At 41.0% G+C, this 25,928-nt stretch overlaps 1 protein-coding gene across 1 annotated transcript in view; it reads left to right on the forward strand.

Moving 5' to 3' along the window:
* Positions 1-2,205: 2,205 nt before the first annotated feature.
* The window catches only part of LOC126995660 (electron transfer flavoprotein beta subunit lysine methyltransferase-like), a 39,256-nt gene continuing 15,533 nt past the window's right edge, over positions 2,206-25,928 (forward strand). The window contains exons 1-4 of the mRNA XM_050855428.1: positions 2,206-2,224; positions 6,762-6,869; positions 16,124-16,299; positions 20,471-20,601. Of these exons, the coding sequence (XP_050711385.1) occupies positions 6,762-6,869; positions 16,124-16,299; positions 20,471-20,601 (415 nt within the window). The 5' untranslated portion in view covers positions 2,206-2,224. The remainder of the gene's footprint in view (positions 2,225-6,761; positions 6,870-16,123; positions 16,300-20,470; positions 20,602-25,928) is intronic.

Here is a 25,928-nt window from a genome sequence, read left to right on the forward strand (position 1 = left end):
GAGAGAGAGAGAGAGAGAGAGAGAGAGAGAGAGAGAGAGAGAGAGAGAGAGAGAGAGAGAGAAAGAGAGAGAGAGAGAGAGAGAGAGAGAGAGAGAGAGAGAGAGAGAGAGAGAGAGAGGGGGGGGGGAGGGGAGAGATGGGTATTGGAACAAAAAGGCCCGATGTGCTCCATAATTCACCCTACAATCTGCTAGCGTTAACAAAATTTCAGGTGTCACGGGGTCAAAGCCAAGGATGAGAGACAAACTAAGGATAGTTCAGTGAAACGTCATCAATTCAGCCATGACGTCACGTGTTCTATGACGTCACGGCGGTGACGCGCGCTGGAGACCCTAGCCAGCAAGAATCTCATTCGAATCATGGTTTTATTCAAGGATTTACACATCATATATGAAGTGTGGTGTTCTTTGAAACAGATATAGTTGTACAGGTAGTTTTAATATGATGTGGTATTAATATTAGACAAGAATTCTATAGATCTTGGCAAAATCCTGAGAGAAGGCGGGTTGTTAACAACTGCTAATCTTTTCAGGTATTTTCCTTCATAAAGCCTGGGATATATTGTAACAACCCAGCACGGCACGTACATAAAAAAGGAGCACACCGATTGTGACTCAAGCCAAGTTCCACAGCCTATAGCTCCATTTTTCCTCTTATTTCTCCATTATGAGAGATTATTAAGGATTTGATGTACATACACATATTTCAATGTACACGCCTTATTTATACATTATAACCTAGAACTACCCATGTAAATAGTTATAACAAAAATATGTAAAAAATAATGTACTTACTAGCTCAATTTTTCCTACCTGGTCCCCTTATTTCTACATTAAGAGGGATTATTAAGGTTTCTACTTTACTTATTCATTAACATATCACTCTTATACATTCATCCCTAGGACGCATTATAGCCTATTCATTTCATGTCTCACCCATCCTTTGCCTCACATCTAACATTCCTCCATATGTCTACCTAACTTTTCTTTTCACGTTATTACACCTTTTCCTGTATCTTTTTGGGTTCAGGTTTTAGTTCCAAATAACTATCAGTAGGACTTGGTGTTAGTTCTCATTGATGATTACAATAACAAATTAAGCACAGAGAAAACCGTGACAATAAGACATCACTCCTCTCAGAATCGTTTATTATTTTTGTTGATTCCTCGTTAGTTACTTTTGTTTTCACCTATTTAAGACAATACAAACCTTCCTTAATCTTTTATATGCCTTCTACATAGTTGAATACCCTCCTAAATAACGTAAAATAATAAGAAGAAAAACTGCACTGGAGCGATGTGGATCATATTGCTTACCTGGATCATTTTCCTGTTTTGAGAGAAAAAGGGAAGGTACAGCATCGGCCTTTAGTGATCTTGTTGCCTGTGGAGACTGTTGATCAGCTTCCTCTTGATAATGTAGTGCTGTGTGTATATAGTCTGTCGCCTTGAAATGACTTTAATAAACTCTGGCAGTATCTGGATTTAACTTATCTTTACGACTACACGCATGAATCCACTGCCTAAGGACTTTGTCTTCGGAAAACGATAAAAATGAAGCTTTCCTAGCTTCTTACACCTGTTATTGTTATTACAGCCGTATGCAGCACACCTTGTCATTGTTCACAGCAAGAAACTTCAATCCAGTGGCGCCGCAGCCACACGTGTGGGTCTCCAGTGACGTCTGTGTTTACATGTAACGTCACGAGCGCGGTGCATTGTGGGAAAACAATTGCTTAGCGAGTTATCCTAATATTATGCCTCTCATCCTTGGTATCATTGCCGAAAGTTGTTAATCTGCTTTCTTTTGATTATTGCTGGAGAACGGCAATTATATCTATAATGGAATTAAAATACCAGTAACTTTATATTGATATTGGAGGCCTACCAAAGAAATCTCAGGTCTCAAGCCTACGAGTACTTTTATCACTCCGTGACGTCACACCGAAGCATTTTGGGGCCGAGATAGCCTGTCCTCCCTCACCGGCTCGCCGTAAGCCGAGGGAGCGAGCTCACTCTCACGCGAGACATCGCCCTTTCAGATGAGGAAAGTGCTGTTCGCAGTGTTCAACACACTTGGCTGTTACACCATAACTGAGATAGACTCTCACGCGAGACATCGCCCTAAAGGCAATCCCGATCAGAGCTGCCGATACAAAGGCCTGACCGGGGAGAAATCTCAAGCCACCTGTGACATCAAGATCAAGATCAAGAACAGGCAGCTGTAAACATTTTTGAAGCTGCGTCGTGGGGATTGATTGTGTAACGTCTTTCATCCATTCACACCCTCATTCACGCCAATAATCTCTACTTATCACACACACTCGTTCACCCGTCCACACATCCGCTCACTTGCATTCCATACTCATTCACTCATTACACATTTGGACCGTTACACGGCTCCCTCCTTCCTGTAACTGAAATCCCTTTCTCCATCTCGAACCCAGAATAGCACATAAATGTTTACAAATCCCACTCCATATAAAAATAACTTTTTGTTACATTAGATAAAAACCAATAAAACTTCTAAATGTAAAACACTCCATCCCTTGATTACGTCAAGGACAACAAAATTGTCTTTAACAGCAGCCAACATAAGAAAAAATATCATGGCTATCCACTGGTATGGGCACGAGTGCCCTGGGGTCTCATCAGGACCCGGCATCCTGGCGGGGTGTCAGATTGGCACCTCCCCACCTCTCCTGGCATCCGGGGTGGCGTGGTATGGCCTTCCTAGCCACTCCCACACCTTCCGCGGGGAGCCCAGATCGTCCCAGAGATTCCTGGTGGGGATGACGATGCTCTGCTGGGTCTCCACGTTTCATCAGGCTTCGCCACCCTCGGATACGGGAGAGGTTTACCAGTGCCGTATTGCACTGCAACAACAAGGAGGGTTTATTACCAACAATCCTGGACCACACAGATCTGTCCCAGGAGCCAACCTAAACTTCTTCAATTAGCCTTCGTGGAGGTCTTCTCTCTCTGGTTGGACGCTGTTCGACTTCATCTTCATCGATACTGTCCACCGGTGGCACTATTACCTCCTCCTGTTCTATGAGGATTTGTTCCTGTCCTCCATATGGTGTTACTTTATCTGCCGCTCGTTATAACTTAGTTCCGTTGAAGACATTTTCTAATATATAGGCACTCCCATCCCTAATTATTTCTTTAACCTTGTACTAACCTAGCCACTTCACTCCTAACTTCTGCTTTAACAAGGGGGGGGGAATGGTTCATGTGGGATCCCACCGCTGCCACCAACAATGTAACGTCTTTCATCCATTCACACCCTCATTCATGCCAATAATCTCTACTTATCACACACTCGTTCACCCGTCCACACATCCGCTCACTTGCATTCCATACTCATTCACTCATTTCACATTTGGACCGTTACAATTGTGGCGATTGCGAGACGGCTCACTGGCGTGCCATTTCGCCGACGGTCTCTGGACGGTTCGCCGAATCTTTGGCGAACCATCCAACGGTCCAAGATTATGGGCCATTCCTACAGTAGGCTCTGAACATTGGGAAGGCGATTCTTTGACACTGCTTTCTTCAAACCACTTCAAATTGTTTTCGTTCAGGCTCAGCAGTTTCCAAATCAGGGGCTGAAATGGTCATTTCTAGATTCGACTCATCCATAAATGGCATAAAGGGCACACCAGAGCATTCACCAAAATTGATTATATCTGGACTTGGAGGTTGATCAGTCATTAACACTTAAAGCGCAGGCTAGATTTTTCCGCCCCTGGCCTGCCACGCTGGCATATTCACTCAAAAACACACCTCACTTCAACCTCAAGTATCTTCTCTCTTACTGAGCTAACGTTGCTGAATGAGGTATCATTGTAAAGTCCTTTTCCTTAGCTGTCCTTTGACGTTAATTTGAACACCATATAAGCATTGGTAGAACGAGTACAGAGTTATGAAGTAGGAACTATGAAAACATATTATTATAGATAGATACCCACCTCTAATGTTCTTATTTTCTATTATTTAGCAATAAAAAGCATCACTTTTTTACAGCTTCTGTGTACCATACCCATATAAAGCTCAAAAATGGCATGTTTACTGTACTTGACGACAAACTAATCAAATCTGGCGGTGCGTTCATTAAAAAAATGCCATGTCCACTATTGTGGACACCCGCACTACGAGCCCACGCTCCGGCTGTCGACTATTGTGGACACCCGCGCTTCGAGGGTTAAAAATATTTTTTTCCATCACTCAGGGATTTTTATTCATGCAGAAGGATTATATATATATATATATATATATATATATATATATATATATATATATATATATATATATATATATATATATATATATATATATATATATATATATATGTATAAAAATTGGAGATGATAACGGAGGTAATGGCGATAAGAAAGTTTGTTAGTGACGTCCGCGAGTGTAAGTGAGGAGGAAGAAAGGAGGCGACCACATCACGTAGTAAAAAGACATAATTACATATTTACATATGTAATAATGAGATAGGAAAATAAAATAATTATATTGGTATAAGAATAAATAAGATAAAGAAGGAAGTAGTTAGGTAAAAATTAGGGGATAGTTTTTTTATAGTAGGTGATATCTGAAAGTTTTTGTCGACGTATGAATAATTGTGCGTGTGTTTTAACAAATGAAGAGCAGCTCATCATGTGCTATCATTATTCTTAATACCAATGAAATCAGTGTCGTGTGAAAAAATGTGTTTATGGTTTATAGACGGTGCCGGCGAACGGGGGCACTGGTGAATCGTCCTCCCGGACGTTTCGGCGGTGAATGAAACGATGGTTCGCCAGTATCAGTGAACCGGCACATCGGCGAATCGTCCTGCTTCCTTTGTGGCAGGGTGTGTGAAGAAAGGAAGGAGAGGACAAAAGTATGTGAGTCATTCTCAGGGGTAACAATGGATAAGCGCGAACACACACTAGTTTTGGTTAGGGTTTAAGGGGCGCGTAGTCTTAGAAAGCATATGAAGTTGCATATTTTTGGCTGTAAATTTTACACAATAAAGTAGACTATAATCTAACATCTTTGGCAAAGTTTGAGCCTGATCGACGAAAAACTTTTTTTTTGGGGGGGGGGGGGGAATTTTTGACCGAATTTGAGTTCTAAATAACTTTTTTATATATGGGTTTTCAGCTTTTTTGTTCATTGGACAATGTAAAGTAACCTCAGTGCTAACATTTGGCCAATATTTGTTGGCAAAATTTTGTTTCCTTATATATAAATAATTTTTTATTACGTAATCAAACACATTTCGCTGTTTCGGTGTAAAATATATGAAAAAAATATTCTATGGCGCTTAGAAGAGTTTTGTCTTGATGGAAATATAGTCTTACCATTACCCTATTGAATGAACTTATCCAATTGAAAATGTCTTTTATAGGCTATCAGAATTTTAACTAGAAATGCCAATAACTTACATTTTGAGAAATCATCGTTTTTACATTTCGTTACCATAATATGTTTGATATGCTATTTCTGCAATGTATTTTTTCTACAGATATTTCTGAGTTATGGTACCTGGTCCCCTCCTTTTCAAAGGATATTATACACTCGATGGTGTGGGTATCATGGGGCACCACCCCACTCATTGTAGATAGGTTTTTACTCAGAAGCCTCCAGGCTTATAATGTTTTTTCTGCTGCCTTGCTTGCTTGTTTTCTTGTCTTTTTCTTCTTCCTCTTCTCATTCTTGGTTCTGCTTGTCCTCTTTTCCTTCCGCTCAAGAGAATCTATAAAGTTGGAGGACCTCTTGAACCCAAGCAAGGTCAGGAGGTTGGCTTCTTTGTGCCCAAAGTTATGCTCCAGGATTGTGACCTGGGACACAAAGACAGTCCTATGTAGGCCACAGAATTTGTCTTTTGAAGCCTTCCTCCAGACCTTTCCGTGTAGGCTCTCATTTCTGTTCTGTGTCCTCCCCTTCAGGCACTTCTCCAGCAGCTCTGGTCTTGTGAGGTCACGGTACACCATCCTGATGAGGCTGAGGTTGTCGTATGATATGTGGGACAAGTAAATCCTCTTGTCAGTGTGTGGTGCTGGTCTCTCCCCTTTTGCCAGGCTTCTTTGCACCCAGCACCATGAGGATTGACTCTTGGGGCACAGCCGATGTTCCTCATTTTTGGTGGCAGTGTGGTGATAATAGCTGGCCATTATCGCTGACCTCATGCTACCAACAGTCTCATGCTTGTCTCTGACAGCCTTTGTGTAGTATGAGGAGAGCTTGTCAATAACTTCGTCAGTCAGCTGCTTTGCAGCTACATCTATCGAAAAACTGCCTTAAAATCATATAAATAGCGTAATAAACACATAACACCTTTGTTCTAGAGCGCGGTTGCGTGCCACTCCAGGCCTGAGATAGTGTCAGATAATGACTAATTTCCATTGGAAATAGGCATTGTACCACTAAGATATTTTGAAACAGTTATCCATGAACATAGACCAAAGTAGAAACAGGAAATCGAATTTTAGGGGGATATTTCTTAATCTTGGCTTAAATGCGCCCCTTAAGGTGTGGAGTGGCGGAGTCAAAGGTGGAGGTTGTGTTTCCCGTGTGGGTGGGAACAATTGCCTTGTTGTCTGAGATACGGCCAGGTAAAGTTTTACGCCATGCATTTCGTAATCGAACCTCTTAATTTTTATTCCAACCTGACACTTATCTATATTAAAGGGCATCTCCCATCTGTCAGATTGCAAAACTGAATTGTTGCCAGTTCACCAACATAATTCTGTCTTGGTACACAGATGTTGCTGAGACGTTGGTTGAGGCGCCTGGTGTTGCTGGGACACAGTTCTCAGAGTCACATGCCAAAGCATCAGAGGCAGTGCTGGACTAACACACCAAGATCCAAGGTGAACTTCAAACTAGTTTGTTATCTTTGGTATTACTGCTATTGGTTCTTTTAAAAGCTTTTGGTGAATCCTGTGTGCTAATTTTTTATATTTGTATTAGGAAACATTTTAAGATTTCCTGAAGATTATTTTACAAATTTTCTGTTTGGGTCACTTGCTACTTTAGCTAAGGTTTCTTTATTAATTTCTCATGTACTTTGCAAATTGCTGATTTTTTTCAATATCTCCCATCCTGATATAACAAAATTTATAGGATAAGTTGCAGGTTCTTTCTAACACCAAAACCTACTAGAGAAAAATCATAATTTAAAATAATGGTACTGGGAGCTTGTAAGCTTATGATGAAGTTTGTTACTTAAGGCCAATACTTTGACAATTACCTTTTTCAAACATGTATAAATTTTCTTTATGTTGTTAGGAGTTGTGATTTAGATTACTTTTCATAGAAATACTTTTTAATTTCAATATTTCAGAGAAAATACCTCACAGTACTTTTATTAAATAAACCTGGATTGTAAAACACATGCAGAATACCTCTGTTATTCGATAGGGTTGCAGTGTTGCATATCATAGAAGATGGTTGGATAACGAAATTGTTAAATTACAAAAATATTTTTCTCATATGATTACATAGAAATAAGGATCGAGGTTAGCTTCTTCACTATCTTCTTGACTCAAGAAAAAAAATCATTAAAAGAAAAATATCACTTCCCTTGAATGCTTCTTGGAAGCTCCTGTCAGCCACCAACAGTAGTGTTAAGGTGGAAGTTCTTTTACTCGACTGCTGCTTTCAGTTTTCTGGTCCTACTGTAAACCGGGGTGACTTCGGACAAAAAGTGGATAAAAAGTTGACATGTTGATAACTCGTAGCCAGTTGCAACAAGCTAGATGATTTTAGTGTCAGAATTTGTCTTTTGCCTTACAGTTTTCGACTAAGAATGTTGTTTTCTTGAGACACTTATTGTTTTGAAAACAAGCACAATATGTGTTTTTGAGATTTCATAAAACTTTACCCCCCTTGGAAAACTTCTGGCAGGAACAATCTGTATTACATACAACATCAAAACTAGAGAAAACAATCAGAAACATGCTTAACTAGAACAGTTAGAATGATTCAGGGGTGCTTAACATATCCTACACACTTGTAAATGTCACTTGAATGGAGGCATGTCGAAAAATGGCTCAAAATGGGGTGACTTTGGACACCTAAATATAACTACATATTGTGGGGTGACTAAGGTGGGGTTCCCACTATTCCGTTTTCACGGATCCGTCGACTGTCAGTGACATCATCAACAGACCCCGGGCCCCGCGCGGAGCCCATCCAGAGATGAACTCACGTTAACTTTTGGGTCCGTAACGGCAGTGGTGGGGTGCCAGTCCAGTGATGTTAAATATTCTACATACCATGAAAATATGAAATAGAAGTACTTACCTACAAAATTACATATAGAAGAATAAATTTCTAGTGAATTGCATCATGATAGAATCTGATAAATGAGATGTAAAAGTGTGCACTTCAAAGAGCCCTAACACAGTTGAATGTTGCCCTACCATTATAAAAACTTCTTGTGGTGATTATGTAATCATTAAGCTTCCAAAAAAAACTAAAACTGTGCTCTACATCTTATAGTTTTTTTGTAATAACATTTTTTTCATTTTTTTTCTTCAAAATTTAAAAGTCGAGGGTCCCATACTGGGTGTGACAGAAAAAGAGGTGGAAGAGGCTCATATCCCGTCCAACCCCACCATAGGGAATAAATGGATGTTAACTGATGATGATGATGATTTTTTTCAAAATTATTGACCATTTTTTACTTCCCTGCTACTACTGACCTGAAATGTGGGAACTTCTTTCCCAAGATTTTTGCCAATTTTTTTTTCCTGATTCAACAGTGTCCGAAGTAACCCCCGGAATGTGCGAACAGGCTCAGATACGTAAACCCAATGAAATATAGCCACTGTCCGAAGTCCCCTCAAGGGTGTCCGAAGTCCCCCCAGACATGGGGTGATTTCGGACACCCATATTTTTTCACTTAGCACAAAAACTATTAAGTTTCGTGAAAATGTTGCACCATGCAATGATAGCTCTTAACAATACAGAGTAAATGCACTCTCAGCATAGATCGTAGGCCTAGAAACAAAAAATTCATAAGCAAATATCCTTGAAAACTGTCCGAAGTCCGAAGTTTACTGTACTAACCCAAGTTATTATAATAGGCCAATCATTTTTTACCTCAAGTGCGTGGCTGCATGATGCTTGTCCACTGTTAAAAATAATCATATTTAGGCAAATGCGATATTTTTGAAATGGTGAAATAAAAAAAAATAGTATAGTATGGTAATACCCTTTTAACCACAAATAAAAAACTATGTAGAGTATGGTAATACCCTTTTGACCTCAAATAATAGACATGCTGAAGTACGTACATCAAAGTGCATTCCCTTAAACCTAGCTGGAAAGACTGATTTATGGTAAACTATGGAAAATTGGCATTTTTTTCGTTCACTAAAATTCATGTCAAAATCGGTCATAGACATGTCTAATGGAAATAAGGTCAGGCAGCGCTCTTTTTTGTAGATACTCAAGGCAGAAGCATTTTGCTGAAAGAATTTTCAAAATTGCAAAAAAATGTAAAATTATTTCACACTGAAAAAATCAGTTTTGAGATAAATACAGTTTTATGATGTACACCACACTGCACCATACAGATCAAACAGTACAGTATAATTTGCAAGTTATGTACTCACATGAACCCTTGGCTAGTTTAGGGAGCCCCGTAGTGCGAGACCAGGTCAAGTTCAGGTCACGTTTAGGTCACCTGTGTGGCCTATGTCAGGGAGGCCTGACTGCCCCTCCCATGTCAAGGCTCCGAAATTTCTTCTTTTTTCCACCTCTTCCAAGCATTTTTCTTGCTCCTAAGCGTCGGCTTTATCCCGTTTTCACAGAACAAAACAAAGCAACAGGTTGTCAACTCGGTATGCAGATATTGCTCTTATTACCTGAAGGCAACCCCCAGGCTAATGCTGCTGCTGCCACAGTTATTGTACAAAAATATCAGAACCTAATATATACAAAAAACAGCCAAAAAACTATCAAAATACAGTACTGTCTCCATGATTGCGAGTTTCAACTTTGCAATGGAAAAGGAAAAGGCTGCTAAAACTCCCATTCTTGCTCTTATCCACCCCCTGGGCCTTTCCATTGGCAGCAGGAAGCATGGTGAGTGGGATCCAGGCAGCCAGGCACATATGTGCGAGCAGCCCCGACCGCACGCTGGGCTTGAGCAGCTGACGGGCGGCTGATGATGGTGATGAAGAGTGTCAGCGGCGTGGCCTTTGCATTGGCGCCACCCAAACGGTATTTTCATTGGGGCCCATGTGTGTGTGGCTGTGTTTATTGTGGGCCCAGGCTCCTCAATTTGCTAATTTTTATTTTTCACATGTTGTGTGGGACTTCTTTCTTTTCTTCCATCTCTTCTTTTTCAAAAAGAAGAAATGGAAGAAAAGAAAGGGGTCCCGTGCAACATGTGGAAAATAAGAATTGGCAAATTGAGAAGCCCAAACTCATAATAAACACAGCCACACACACACGGGCCCCGATAAAAATACCATTCAGGTGGCGCCAATGCAAAGACCATGCCGACACTCATCATCACCATCACCATCATCAGCCGCCCGTCAGCTGTTCGGGCCCTGCACGCGGCTGGGGCTGTCTTCACACATGCGCTTGGCCACCCGGATGGATGGCCAAGTGCAAGATGTCGACGGTTTTCAATTTTCCCCATAAGAATAATGGTTCAAGGTTTGCGATTTCAGTGTTTGCGACCCGCAATGTCGAACTATTCATCGCAAACTTGGGGACAGTACTGTACAAAGAATGCAAGGCATATCATTCTGAGAGTGGGCGTGGCAGGGCGAACGGGCATTTAAGGGGCGCGCCTATGGGTCTCCTCCTGCGCATATGGTACGTCCAATAGCTTTGAAATTGTAGTATGTTGTTTGTTGATGTAAAGAAATGATATTCTGCGAATTTCATCAAAATCGGGTGAAGTTTAGGAGAGACTCAAACAAAGCATGTTTTTCATTTTTTTTGTTTCACAGGCTTTATTTTTCAGTTAATCGATTTGAAAAAAATACCATTGAAACTTTGTTTACCTATCTACATTTCGTTGGAAGTGAATTTTTGATTTTTTGTTTTGTCTTCGAAGAAAAAAAATTACAATTTTTTGTCACTTATTATTTTCTCCACTCTGTGTCCCGTTTTCTTTTGACATTTTTGAAAATCCATCTCCAACAAAAAATCGCCCTTTAGTTGTAGTTTAAAATGATACCTAACAAAAGTCATTCAGACGTTTTACCGATTTTGTGAAATTATTTGAAGGTTAAAAAGATACTTTTCGAGATATCGGCTCCTAAAGATTTTTTTTACATTTCTCCCTGTCTTGCCATTTGTATTTATCTGATTGGTATGAAATTCTCACATATGACAGTATATACCTTGTTGACTTACCTCAGAATGATAAGGCATCTGGTCCCCCTTTCTAAGAAAGTATTGCTCACTCGCAGGTGAGGGTGTCAGAAGGCGCCACCTTCCTCATTGTGGCCAGGTAGCACGAGTGCCGCAGGAGTGCCTTGCTTCTACGCTACTCTCTTGCTTGTTTTCTGAGGTTTGGCCGCTCCATAAGCCCTCTTGATGTTGGTGACTTTTTCTGGTTGCCTTGCGCTTGTACATCATTTGTCAGGACGTTTTTTTGGCTGGAGAGGAGAGAAAAGTACGACATACTTTTCCCGTCTGTCTCTCGCTTGGCACTGGCGCAGTGGCACCTCTCTTCCTCCCCTTCCTCTCCGCGCGAAGAAGAGAGGATGACAGATGACAAAATTTACGAAGAAATAAAATATTCTAATGCAATTTTTATGTATATACGAATGATACTGCATATGTTGACAAGAGCGTCTTGTGACGCGCATGTCCGACTATTACTCTAAAGCCCCCCCAAGGGGGAGGGGTTTTAATTTTATGAAAACAAACATCACCACATGGTAATTTAGGGTTTCCCGGCCACGCTGAGCGAAAAACATGTACTCGTCCGATTTTAAATATATTCGTCAAAAAATACCCCTTAAAGTGCGGCCATTTACTAAATGGCAAGTGACGTGTTTTACGCTTGGCAGCTGTTAAAATGTGTGGATCAGAAGCCAACGAATCACCACAAATTTTTCGAAGTAATTCAATTTTTTTTACCTAAACCGAAAACCTCCACCTTAAGGCAAGTGTAATACAAAGCTCTTTATATGTACCTACAAATAATAGGTGCCGACCTCAGGTGAAGATGGTCATGTATGGTTGTATTTTTTTTTTTTTGCAGGGGGGGGGGGTTAAAAAGATCTCCCCAATAGATTTATTAGTGTGAATGTTAATATCATGTGGTGGCTTGAAGTGTGAGTTCATTCTGATTCTTATTTGCATATATACAGCATCTTAAAGAGTTAACTATGTCACACTATAGAATCTACATACAGAATATATCTTTAGAATTTTGTATGCATTTAGGATGCTTCTCATATACATTTTATTCATACTTTTAGTAAAGATAATACATACGGATGTCTTTACATAATAAACATACACGTATAGATATAAGCTAAAAAATAAAATTAGATGTTTGCATTCACATTCGGCAACATGAGATGTCTCAAGGCTAAGTTTATTCAAGCTGCAAAATTGAAAAAAAAAAAAATAAATAAATACACAGCCTCCAATTTACAGTTCTTGTTTCCAAATATTTTGAAGTCATATCCATTTTTATATGCTTTATTGATTTTATGTTAAACTTGTAAAACTAGGGAGACTCTGGCTCTGTGGTTAGCAAGCACACTCAGCCCTTGATTTAACAGATTAAAAGGGGGGAAGAGTGGTCCGTTGCTTGAAAATACTTACATACGATAAATACCGGTATACAATAAAATTACTGTTAAAAAAAACATAAAATGATACCGACAAACCTAATAATAAACATACCGTAGGTATATAGTTCTTTTATTGTGTATGTTGTCTGCACGTTGTCTGTATAGGTGGCGTTCACAACTCGTCCCGTTCAAGCTCTCTGTCCAAGTTCCGCTGGAGGACCGACAAAACAAACCGTGCTTCTTCTTCTTTTGACCTGTTCTGCGTTGGTGCCGTAAGACAGGCACAGCCTAACTAGCCCCATAGAACACTCCAGAAGAAGCCATCTCCACCTTCGCCTCCACTCCACCGACACGTGTTGTTTTGTTGACCTTCCAGCCACATGGGGCCCTGCGGGGGGGCGTATGGGTAAAATTCTACAAGTGTGCTAGACTCGCATGGGCAGACGAAACCTTTTTCTTTTCAGTTTTCAGTGTGTTATGAAATAATGTGATAATTGTTTATGTCACAAATCATTAAATGACTGACTTTTTAATGGCTGTTGCACCTGCCGCCGCAGCCGCAAAATAACTCACAGAGAGGTTAAACATGCATACTGTCTATTCATTTCACTCACCACTCACGCTCGGAAGTGGACTCACTAATAGGCGTACCTAACATCACCGTAGCTGATTCAGGATTCAGGATGTTTCCTAAGGTAGAAGAGTAGCGTTATAATTGTATTACGTAAAGAATCCTTATAACCAAAAACTAACTAAAATTATGAGTATTCTTTTTCTTGAACACAACATTGAATAAACAACAGAACAATAATATGAAAATACATATAGCCACCATTGCCAGATTTTCGTACTCAGAGCATAGTATTTACCTTTTTCTGACACCTAATTATTGCCAAGAAACATCAGAATCTAACTCTTTCAACGATAACTATAAATTAGTTTCCTTATTGGAGCCCAGAAGACAGTTTTGGGGTAGGAAGTCAGGAAATATAATCGGCTGAGTACGACAATCTGGCAACATTGAGGCTGTAGCTCTTGAGGCCAGAGGGAGCGCACACCCCATTTTGTCGGTGTCATTTTTTTTTTTTTTTTTTTTTTTTTTTTACGTCTTGGCCTATTGCGCCGGTAGGCTTCTTCCCGGTGGATGCTGATGGTCGGTCCAAGGCTTCTTCCCAGTGGGGCCTGATGGTCAGCCCAGCCCGTTCTGACGCAGGCGAGTGTTTATAGTGGCGCCATCTTGCATTGGCTCATGCTGCCCGCCCGGAGCTCATCTTTAATCCTAGAATCTAGAGTCCGGGTTGATAGGTGGTCTTCTGGACAGCATGTGGGTAGTTTTAAGCCGCTCAGCGGCGGCTGAAAAATCCCAGCTTGGTGGCACCGGTCGGGGATTGAACTCGCATCCTCCTAAACGCGGGGCCGTCTCCCTATCTATTCAGCCACCGCCTCCCCTGAAATAGCATATTTTTACTGCTCAAAGCAGGTGATGTCACTTATTGTGACCGTGAGCTTTCATATTTATCTATTTGTGTATATTTCATGGAGGCAAAACTTACATTACCTGTTCCATTTTTACTAGTGACCCGAATTGGTGCCTATTTATCACAACAGAATTTCACTCAAACAAGTGAATCAGACCCCACAGAAATATTACCAGTGTGTGTATGAATGAATACATAGATAAGCACATACTTTGATTTAACTCTTGGATGTCTCGTGGATCATTAATAAATAAAACAAAAAGACTGGATAGGCTACTCTTTAGCCCGCTACCGGCTATGGCTGCCAAAAAAGTCCCTCCGCCAAGTTTGTACCCCCCATTTAGTGATTGTTAGGTACGCCTATTGAACAAAACCAGGTAAATTAATGTTTTTCCTGCTGTGTATTCCCCCATACGCATGCGTGGTGGACAGCAGCGGGACTTGTTTTTGCAAGGAGGTATTTCTCGCAACACAGGCCCATGAATTGGACCACGCTCGCCGCCGCCATGTCCCGTCCCGCGGTTCGTATTTCCACCGCCCCAAACTGCGAGCCAAATAAATTTAACCAAACCTAACTTAACCTAACCTACCTAACGGGACGGGGGAGGGGGGCTTCACCCTCCTTGACCTCCTTAAGGGAGGCGATGCAAGCAGTTTTGATGAAAAATATCACTTTCTGTGATATTGTTATTATTTTAGGCCTTTTACGTTTCTAAAGCGGGTATCACACAGGACAAATCTACCCAGCAATGAACCGAATATCCAATGCTGGGTATTTGTCCGTTGAGATTTTGTGGTCCGTTAAATCCGAAATCCGTTAAATTGGGGTCCGTTAAATCGAGGGCCGAGTGTACGTATTTTGATAGGACTGGGAGAGGGGGTAGGAGAGCACCACTGCCCCACCAATCACACCCACCCCCTTTTTCGGGGGACCACCGGGGTGATATATTAAGGGGACCCGGCCAGGCGAAAAACGAAGAAAATCGGTCAAAAATGAAAAACTGAGAAAAAATTTCTCAGCTGCGTATGCCCTTCGAGAATCTAATTACGAAGTTTTCATTAAAATTCACATTACTTTTTTTCTTAAGGGCGTATAATGGACCCCCCATGCATCAAAGCGATGTGTTCGGGGGCTCACTCAGAACGCGAACGAAAGCTTCCATTCAAAGATCTGGAAGAAATGTCAAAAAGTCAAGTTTGCTGGAGCATAGAGAGTCCAATTTGTTTCCCAAATCACCATCCTTCACCATAATTTTGGATTTAACAAAGTAAATTTCTTACAACATCAACTACTCACTCGAAATTCAAGAAAAATATACAAAAAGGAAAAGCATGAGGAAGAAGAAGAGAGCCAAGAACATCAAAAAGAAGAAGAAAGAGGTGACATATGCTCCACGAGGATTCTGAAACAAACCTGGCAACAATGAGTAGCTTGGCAGCTCTGAAACACCTCCTCTGTGAGCTATTACCCTGCCTCAGGCTGGGGGGGGACCAGTAGCCTTACAGACATAATATTTTATGCCTGGACATCAAAATACATGACTTAACAAGGAGATATATCTTTTTCTATATCATTACAAATAAATGAAAGGATAAATGCCATATCACTTTACTATGTTTGAATGTTACGCATTCAAAACTTTACCTAGCTGTATCTCAAAATGTAAGTTATGTACCTTTGCACTTCGATTTCCCCATCATTTTTCAACTGATTTCAATGAAACCAACACCAAAACCATGCCTAGACTTGTAAGAATCAAACTATAGCAAGTTTTTTCTCATATATGAAGTGACTGAATTATGGCGTATTTATGTCTTAATTTTTAGGGGAGAATTATGATCATGAACGTACTTCTCATTTTTCAGAATTTAAAAGATCATATTTTTGAAGAGACAAGGGTTAGCCAGGAGCACCTCACCCCTGAACTGTCACTGCACCTTATCACTCCTGCTTGTCCACTCTGGACTGCTCCTCCTCACCTTGTCCCCTTCCCTGACCCTTTCTGGGCCTTCTACTGGCCAGGGGGACAGGCAGTATCAAGGTGAGACAGTCCGCTTAAGGGGAGCTTTCAACGTTTCTTAAATTATTAGCGTATGATCCTGATTATATTCATGTGAAATGTATGCTTATGGGGAAGTAATATACACTTGCTTTCAGATCTATTAAGTCAATACATAATAGCAGGAAAAAATAAAATGTACTTTTTAACAAACCAACTCAAAATTCCTCTCTGATCTAATGACCTACGCTGCCGAAAAAAATACCAAAGAAACTTTCCCTACGCAGAATCCAAAAGATTCATCATAGAAAATTTTTCAATTTTGCTTTTGTTAAATGCTGAGATTTTTTTTCAGTTTTGTTAGTTAATAATGATATTTTTTTGCGAGAATTGTCCCTTAAATAAAAAAAGAAGACTCATGACGATTTTCTTGCACTTCAGCTCCTCTTTCCAATGATGTATTGCTTATTAAAATTGGTCAAATAGCAGCAAAGGAATTTTTGAAAAACTGAAACTAATCCCATTTTCTAAAAAGGAGAGTTAAAGTCCGCAGATTTATAGAGCTCGCCTTTTAAACCTAGATGCCTTCCCGGTTGGTATTCTTTGCTGAATTGCAGTTTTTTCTTTATTTTGAAGGACTTCGTGTGTTTGATGGTGTCCTTTTCTTGGAAATCGACCCGATATGCGAAACTTACCTCTGGCTCCTCCGGGGTGACTGATGTATGTGTCAGCTCTGCTGCCTCCAAGGCCATCGCAGATGCTAGTTTGCCTCAAGATGCCATACGAATATTCTCTTAGGCTATTTCCTACGCTGAAACATGATGATGTATGCACCGTTTTTTTTTTTTTTTTTTTTTTTTTTTGCCAGCCCATAGCGCCAGTAGACTTTCTTCAGGGGCCTCGATGGTGGTCGGCCCCAGCCCGTCATGGCGCAGGCAAGTGTTTTATAGTGCTGTAAGTGACGAGCAGAAGAGGGAGCAGGGGGGGGGGGGGGAGAATTCAGCCATAACTCTGTCATATTTGCTTATTTCTTCATAATATTTTGTTACAAGCTAGCCAAGGTGTGTACGAAGATGTGTGAAGATTTTAAATTTTTTCTGATTTTTTATAAATATTAATTGGGGACGCTTCCCTTAACCCGGTAGCAGCTGAGATCATGTTTCTTAATGGTCCCTCCAAGCGAGAAAAATGAGAAAAAATCACCCCTCACACAAACCATTTCATAATACATATCAAAGCATTTGTGATCAGATTATATGTTATATATTTTGGGGAGTTTATATCATGGCACAAATTTGGCCCGTCGCTGCTACACGGTAAAGCCACAAATTTGGCCCGTCACTGCCACCAGGTTAAGTCTGAAACTAATGTTAGTAATACAATGCAAATGGAAATAGTTCACCAAAATTCAATTATATAACAATATTAGATGTATGCATGTATTGTCTCCACCAGTTCTTTACCCTTCCCAGATGCTATCCATATACAGGGCCTTGTCTGCCCTTGTATGGAGTATGCATCTCATGTGTGGTGGGCTTTACGCACACATCTCTCTTGGTCAGAGGTCTATGAGGTCTTGGTCTAAAAGGCTCTTTGTTTCATTAACTTCCCTCCTTATACTGACAGTCTTCTATATCTAAAATTCTGCTGCAATGTTGCATCTCTTTCTATCTTCTAGTGATACTTTTATGTTGACTGCTCCTCTGAACTTCATAACTGAATGCCTGCTCCCCTCCCATGTCCCTGCTGCACTAGACTTTCTACTCTAGCTCATCCCTATACTGTTGTAATCCTTCATGCAAGAGTTAACTTTCGTCTTCATTCTTTCATTCCTTTTACTTGTTAACTTTAGAATAGCCTTCCTTCATCTGTATTTCCTCCTGACAACGACTTGACCTCATTTAACCTTTTCACTATGGTAGGGCGAAAACAGCAGCCTGCCCCGTATCCGGGCTGGCCCTGCGCGCCAAATTTGAAACGTCGCTACTGAATATAACAAGCTGAAGGAAGGAAGTGGGTACTGAATTCGATACTGTTTGCTGATGACACAGTGCTCATTGCAGAAAATGAAAGCTCTCTATGAAAGTGACTTACAAAATTTGGTCAGTGTTTTTGATAATGTCTGTAAAAGGAGAAAGCTGAAAGTAAATGTCAACAAAAGTAAAGTGATGGTTTGTGAGCGAAGTAGAAGCGAGGTTGTAGATTATGTGTGCCCATATAGAGTGGGAATCGAATGTGGAAAAGAATGCAAAATAATTTTGAATGGTGAAGAAATGGAGGAGGTCAATGAGTTTAAGTACCTTGGATCAGTTATGTGTAAGCGTGGTGGTACGGAGGGAGAGATAAGAGAAAGGGCATTGCAAGGAAGAAGGGTGATAGGGTCTTTGGGACGAATCATGAATGGTAGAAGTGTGAGCATGGAGGTAAAGAGGGATTGAGAAATACAATAATAGTACCAACCCTCACATATGCTAGTGAAACGTGGGCCTGGAATGAAAGTCAGAGGTCTAGAGTGCAGGTAGTGGAAATGAGTTATTTGAGGAGTGCTTGTGGTGTGAGTAGAATGGATGGAATGAGCAATGAAAGTGTGTACGAGCATTTTGGAATGTGTCACGGGGGTGAAGGGAAGAAGTGTGGAGTGGTGGAAGAAGTGAAGCGACAGACTTTAAAGTGGTTTGGCCACGTGGAGCGAATGGAGGAGAGTAAGATGACCAGAAGGGTGTATGTGAGTGAGATAGTGGGAGGGAATGCTAGAGGACAACCTCCAGGGAAATGGAGAGATAGGGTGCAGGAGTACATTAGGGAGAGGGGCGAAAGATCTTTGAGAAACTTTGAGCAGGCAAGGAGGGGGTGTCTGGATAGAGAAAGTTGGAAACTCTTCTGCCGTGGCCATCCCCTGGTGGGACCTCCTAGGAGCAGGCGTCGATGAAATGATGATTAAGCCATAAACTATTAAAAACTTTTAGTTCTAACATAAATGCCTTAATAGCTGCAGGCTTTGTTTACATACATAAGGTGGATGAATTTCAGCATGGTACCGTGTCTGTTGTCAACTGCTTATCATACAAGGGGTGCAGGTTTTATATCTCCTTTATCATATATACCGACATTGTCCCACCCAAGTTTATTTCTATTTTCATAAAAGTAAATGATGTATATTTTGAATTTGAAAAATGCTTGAAATATGAAAGTTTGTTCCTGCGCCTCTTACATGTCAGTAAATGTGATAAATGAGATAACCTGCACCCCTACTATGTCAGTAAATGTGATAAATGAGATAACCTGCAACCCTTTTATGACAAGCAGTCAACAATAGACGTGGTACTGTGCTGAATTCATCCACGTTCGTGTACGTAAACAAAGCCTGGCACAAATCAGAATCGGATGAATAAAACAAGGGTACAAGATTCAACTCCACACCGGGAGTCTTTCTACAATTTTCATGGACTGAAGAAAAAGGGCTTTGAACTGTGGTTCCACAGCACGGGGTGTTCTCTTATCTCGTCAATTAAATAGTAAACAAAGCAGCTCTGCCAGTCCACTTTACGAGTCTCTTGGTTGACCATCTTCCACTGCTCCTCACTCCTCAGCCACTGCTGAGCCATCATCTGTTTATTTACATACAGCTGCGCTGTTGCTTGTACCCACCACTGTTTTCCATCCGTATGGATAACCAACAACTCACTCTCGGTTGGAGGAAAATGGCCAGTGTGACGCCGCCTTTTATGGCAGCGCGTGTGACACCGATGGTAGGTAGATGTGACCCATACATGCCTAAGCAGCATGAAACGGAGGGTGATAATGCGCAAAAGTTAGGATGTCAAGAATTTAGGACTAAGCACGAAACTTGGATAGTGCGAAACTTGGGAGGGTACAGTAGTTCGCGATCTTTGTATCTTCAGCACTACAGTGTGCATTCGTTTTAGTTTGCGAGCACAATTCCAAAATTAATTAAGCACGTAAACCAAGGTATGACTTCAGTATCATTCCTAATTAATTCTTCAGGGACATGAGCATAGAATGAGGCAGAACCAGAAGAGATACTTGCAATGGTAATAAAATGATTTGAGAGCATAGTGAATGACAGAATGAGATGATGCTGGTAACCAGCCTATAAATACCTATATTGGAAGTTTTGTATGGATGTGTCGCCACTGAGTAGTGAATGGGCAGACTTATCGTTTCTTCACCAACTTTCCCCTTGTTGTCACAGGTATATCCTTGATAACCCATCATTGGTGCAAGGAAAAACAGTGCTTGACTTTGGCTGTGGCTGTGGGGCAAGTGGACTTGCTGCCAAGAAAGTTGGTGCCAAGCAAGTCACCTTCAATGACATTGATGAAGGTGAGAAATGATAAGACCTACATGTCTTGTTAGGGCATGAGGCTTCAGTAAACTCTCAAGAAGTTCATTTGGGAAGTACATGGTTACATTTGAACAGAGGAATCATTTTAGTATGCTCGAGGTGGCCTAACATACCACTCATAAGAAGTGTTAAGCTTATGGGCGACCTCCATTACTCGACCATTCATAATTGAACATTTTGCTCTTTTGACACTTCAAAATACCTACCCTTTTCTGTTGTTTTGACATGCAAACCCCACATTTTGACAACTTTTTGCAATTCCTTTTCAGATACTAATTTTCAAATTGTATGCCAGACATCTATTAGCTAGTGCTGCTGCTAGGGTAAGGCACATTTTGAAGCACAAGACAGGTCAAGGCTGTCTCGAACCACCTTCATATAACTTGCTAGAACTTGTTCAGCTGACTGGGGGTTGGGGGGGTGGCTAGATGAACAAAAGCTATTTATCATCTTGTTATTCATTAAGGACAACACATGTAAATCTAGTCTCACTTTCAGGGTTGCCAATGCATAAAGAAGCTCCCAAGCTACTCAGCGTCATTGTATTCACCAGAAATATCTATAACTGTCTTATTCTCTTAAGAAAACTAACAAATGATATCAATCCACATTGTTGTGGGCAGTAATATGTATGTTTCCTTGTATGCTGTTAATAAAGCAATGCTACCTGTATGCTTCTAACCCTTTCCATATGGTGACGCCATCGGCGTCGCCGGAGTGAAGGGGTTAACCTTGTCATGATTATGAGGTCTGCATTACATATGGAATATTTCCCATGCTCTTTAGTGTTACTGTATTGGCTAGCAATGCCTGTAATTGACTTATTCACTTTGAAAAGTTCACAAAAGATACCAACCCACTTTTTTGTTGCTGATGATGGCAATGATGTGTATGTTTCCTTGTATGCTCCTAATGGAAGGTCATTAAACTACTTCCTTGATTTTAAGTAAACACATATGTGTCAAAGTGTAGTCTACTAGATGTAGTATTCAAAGTATACAAAGCAAATAATAGTAACTGTGTTGTCTACTATCCTTCTGTTATCCTCCGTGACATCACAGGCAAGAGGACGTGGGAATTGTCTTGCAAGACATCTTGGTAATGATCAGAGGGACGTCTTTGAATTTGGGCACTGCCTAAAGAGAAAACAGCATGACTGCAACTTTTGCAAGAATTCTTAATTTGTTGATTGCCAAAAATGCTTCAAAACACCTGAAGAGAGCAGACAATGCAGTGACTGTTATTAGCTATGTTTACCTTAAATACATTAAATATGATACAAGTAGATATATTAGGTGTATACTTAACCCCTTCACTCCGGCGACGCCGATGTCGGCGTCCGACGGACATCCGACGGCATCACCGTATGGAAAGGGTTAGTCCTCTTCTAAACCTCTTAATCCTCTTCCATTTCCTCTTAATCCTCTTCTAAACCTCTTAAGAGGAAATGGAAGAGGATTAAGAGAAATTTAGAGGAGGATTGAGAGGTTTAGAAGAAGATTAATCCTCTTCCATTTTCTCTTGACCCTTTCCATACTGTGACGCCGACGTCTGCATCATGGATGGAAAGGGTTAACATGTGTTGTATTCTTCCCACGTTAGCAACCCGTCAGCTGGTAGTATAGATGTGTGTATGGTATTTTTTCCTCCTTATAGTCCTGTTAAAAATTAGTAAAAAAGTACATTAAGAGGAGCATCTGATTAAAGTTACTGAAAAAAATTAAAACAAAAATTGAAAAAAATTATGGGTCAAGGTTAGCTCTTTAGCTGTAATTTGTCAAAGTTTTAGCTTATTATTCATAATAATTATGGAGATTTATGTATTTATCCCCCTCCCCTCTCACCCAATGTGTTGCTAGCCATGCATATATATATGAGTGCATACCATGATAATATATGTCAAGAAAAAAAATTGCAAAAACTTTACAGATCATCTGGTAGTTTGTGACAACTTACAGATGTGTTAATACCTTTCCTTTAGGGAGAACAAGGATGGACTAAGACCCGAATTACCTATAAATAGAGTTAAACTTGCTTTTATAATGTACAGTACCCTCCCAAGTTTCGCGCTTGCTTTGTTTTGAGGGTATGGCGCTAAACTCGAGGATCACGAAAATTGGGGCATTGAAAACTCTGAAAAAGCACTTACTTGTTCCCAACCGTGGAGAAGCTGACTTTATTTTTCCCATTTTACTCCTGTGTTATCTCAAAATACGTACCTTGGAAAAAGGAAGAAAATGTGCAGAGAGAACGGGTCGTTTTGAAGCTGCAGCTGACAGTTCTGAAAACATGCTTGCAATTTGCTGAGTCCGATGACATCATCGCCGGTGCTCACCCAAATCAGCGACCTCTAATTATGACGAAATGAAAATTTGTGAATCTAAAGTCAACGTTGATAGTTAAATCAATAGCTCATAGTTTTTACCGTGGACCATTAACGCACATCTCTGTGAATCCTGCCCCAGCCGGTGTGAACATGGTCACCCAACTGCTAGTTTCTTGGGAGCTTAGTACAGAGATTCAGTCTGCTGCATTTCACTGGAAACTCATCAAAATTCTAGTCAGAATCTCGGTCACCACCATGTCGGTTATTTTCTCGCGAGTCGAGAATTTGTGGTCTCAAAAAGAAGAAGAGCGTGTCAGCTGATTGGTTCAGTAGCTATCCATATGTTTATTCCAGTACCACAATGAGTTCCACAAAGCTAGATAAGCCTGGAGTAATCAGGTTGAGTAGGTTGTGGACTTGTCGAAGCGTAGCTACTGCCTCATTGTGTCTGGGTCCTCACTGCTAAGTTGTCGTAGCATTTAATGGTAGCAATCTGTAACACACTTTCTTTGTCTCCGAGCTAACCACTCACGAACCAACATTTTTTTTTTTTTTTTTTTTTTTTCCCAGCAAACACCATAAAGCAACTGCTGCAAATTCTGGATCCATTGTTTGTTTTGCTTTTCAGCTGATATATCCCAGAATGCAATAGTCCTCCCTCCGTGTTGCCAAACTTGAGGATAAATTCGAGGCAGAAAATTGTCGGGAGATAATTTTGGTGGAAAATTCCCATAAAACTAGCTTGTGTGACCGTGCCTTGAAGCTGCTGGTGTCAAACTGGGCCTTTTTCCTCTAACCGCTCTGGCAATAGGTGCAACCGGCAACTCCAGCATTTCCAGGTGTGCATTACACACGGCCAAGGTTGGTTGTCCATATTCACAATGTAAACAAAGCAGTCGCCCTGTATCGACTTGGCGCCATCTGCCAAAGTGCGGCCTGTGCTGCCATTACCCAAGTTATGGACTTGTTGCTGCAGTAAATGAAAGGAGGAAGCGGTTGTGGGCACAATCATGACTTCAAAGACAGGAGGACAGGAGTGTTTACTCAAACCTCGTCAGAGAACTGTGCTGTGAAGACGGTGTCCTTTAGTTTTCATAGAATGAGGAAGACATTTTTTTGAACAGTGGTCCCACAGCACAGGGTGTTCTCTTATCTTGTCAATTAAATAGTAAACAAAGCAGCTCTGCCAGTTCACTTTATGAGTCTCTTTGTGGGCCATCTTCCACTGCTCCTCATTCCTCAGCCACTGCCGTCGTCTGTTTGTTTACATATAGCCGCACGGTTGCTGGTATCCCCAACTGTTTTCCATCCGTACGAACAACCAACAACTCGCTCCCGGTTGGGCATATGGGCAACTGCAGTTGTCAGTAGCCCCAGTGGTTGAAGGAAACGGTCAGTGTGACACCACCTTAAGGAATCGCCCATGACGCCGACAGCAAGTAGACATGACTCGTACATGTCAAAGCAGCATGAAACTCGGTGATAATGCACGAAAGTTGGGATGGTAAGAATTTAGGACTGAGGCCGTGTTACAAGTCAAACCCGAAAAGTTTCGGGTCCCAACAAAGGTCAGTTTAGGGGCCATATTACAAGTCCAATCCGAGAAGTTTCGGGTCCCTACAGAGGTATTCATCCCGAACTTTGTAGGGACCCGAAACTTCTTGGATTGGACTTGTTGTACGGCCACTAAACCGACCTTTGTAGGGACCTGAAACTTCTCAGGTTTGACTTGTAATACGGCCCTAAGTGCATGTCACGGGGTTAAGCGGATACCCAGAGGCGTGAGCTCATAAGGCGAAAATAGCCAACAAGGTTTGATCCCTGTTGGCACCAAGAGACACAATTAGAGTAAACTCACTCTGCAAAAGTGTGAATAACATGACTTACTTGGTTCCTTGTGCTTGTCAGGCCACCCAACACAGAGTTTGATCTCTGTGCAGGATGCCACGTGGTGGTGGTGGCCATGACACACAAGGGTCCACAAAAACCTGTAGGGTTCTACACTCCTTGTGGGGCTGGTAAGGACACTCAGTGCAGTGCTCACAAGTGAACCACAAGCACACACAGGCACACAAAGGGTAACTGAGAAAGCATGTACAACTATGAATAAACTTTATTACAAAAAAAATACTACTCACCACCGCACACACACAGCTGACCTAACATGTGCGTCTACAGAACCTAATCTGACCTGGCTACACTAACGATACACAGTATTACTTAGCTTGTGTGGGGAAGAGTAGAAGCTCGTTGCTGCAGAGCCTTGCTCGAGGTTTGACCCGGGGAATATGGCACACCTTTTCAGAACAGTCTACTACAAAATGTAATAGGAGAAAAGTATAAGAATAGAAGAGATGGAAATCATGGAGAGATGAAAGGAATACTTCAGAGATTAATCAAATGAACAAAATGAATACCAACTGTAAGAAACAGCAAAAGTGGGAGGACCATTGGAAGAAATTACAGAAAAGGAAGCAGAGGCAACTCTGAAGGGAATGAAGAGCAGAAAAGCAGCAGGACCGACAAGAGTAACAAGTGATCTATTAAAGGCTGCAGGAAAGGAAGGCGTGAGAAAGCTGACGAACATCATGAACAAAAAACTAGATGGAGAGGGGATACCAGAAGATTGGTAATGTAGTACTGCAATACCAATCAATAAGAGCAAGGGAGATGCTTTGGAATGCAGCAAGTACAGAGGAGTGAGACTATTAGAACTTGGAATGAAAGTATATGAAGGCATTTTGGAGAAGAGACTCAGAAAGTTGGTTGATATAGAGGACTAACAGTTTGGGTTTTACTCAGGCAGGTTCACTAAAGGGGCAATATTTTGTATGAGGAAACTACATGAAAAATACAGCCAGAAGAAAAAGAAAAAGAAACTCTACCACATTTTTGTGGATCTAGAGATGGCTTTTGACTGAGTACCAAGGGAGGCAATGAATCATAAGGAGAAAGGGGTACCTGAAAGAATGGTGGTTG

Source organism: Eriocheir sinensis, chromosome 1 (assembly GCF_024679095.1).
Source record: "Eriocheir sinensis breed Jianghai 21 chromosome 1, ASM2467909v1, whole genome shotgun sequence".
In the NCBI taxonomy this organism is placed as follows: Eukaryota; Metazoa; Arthropoda; class Malacostraca; order Decapoda; family Varunidae; genus Eriocheir; species Eriocheir sinensis.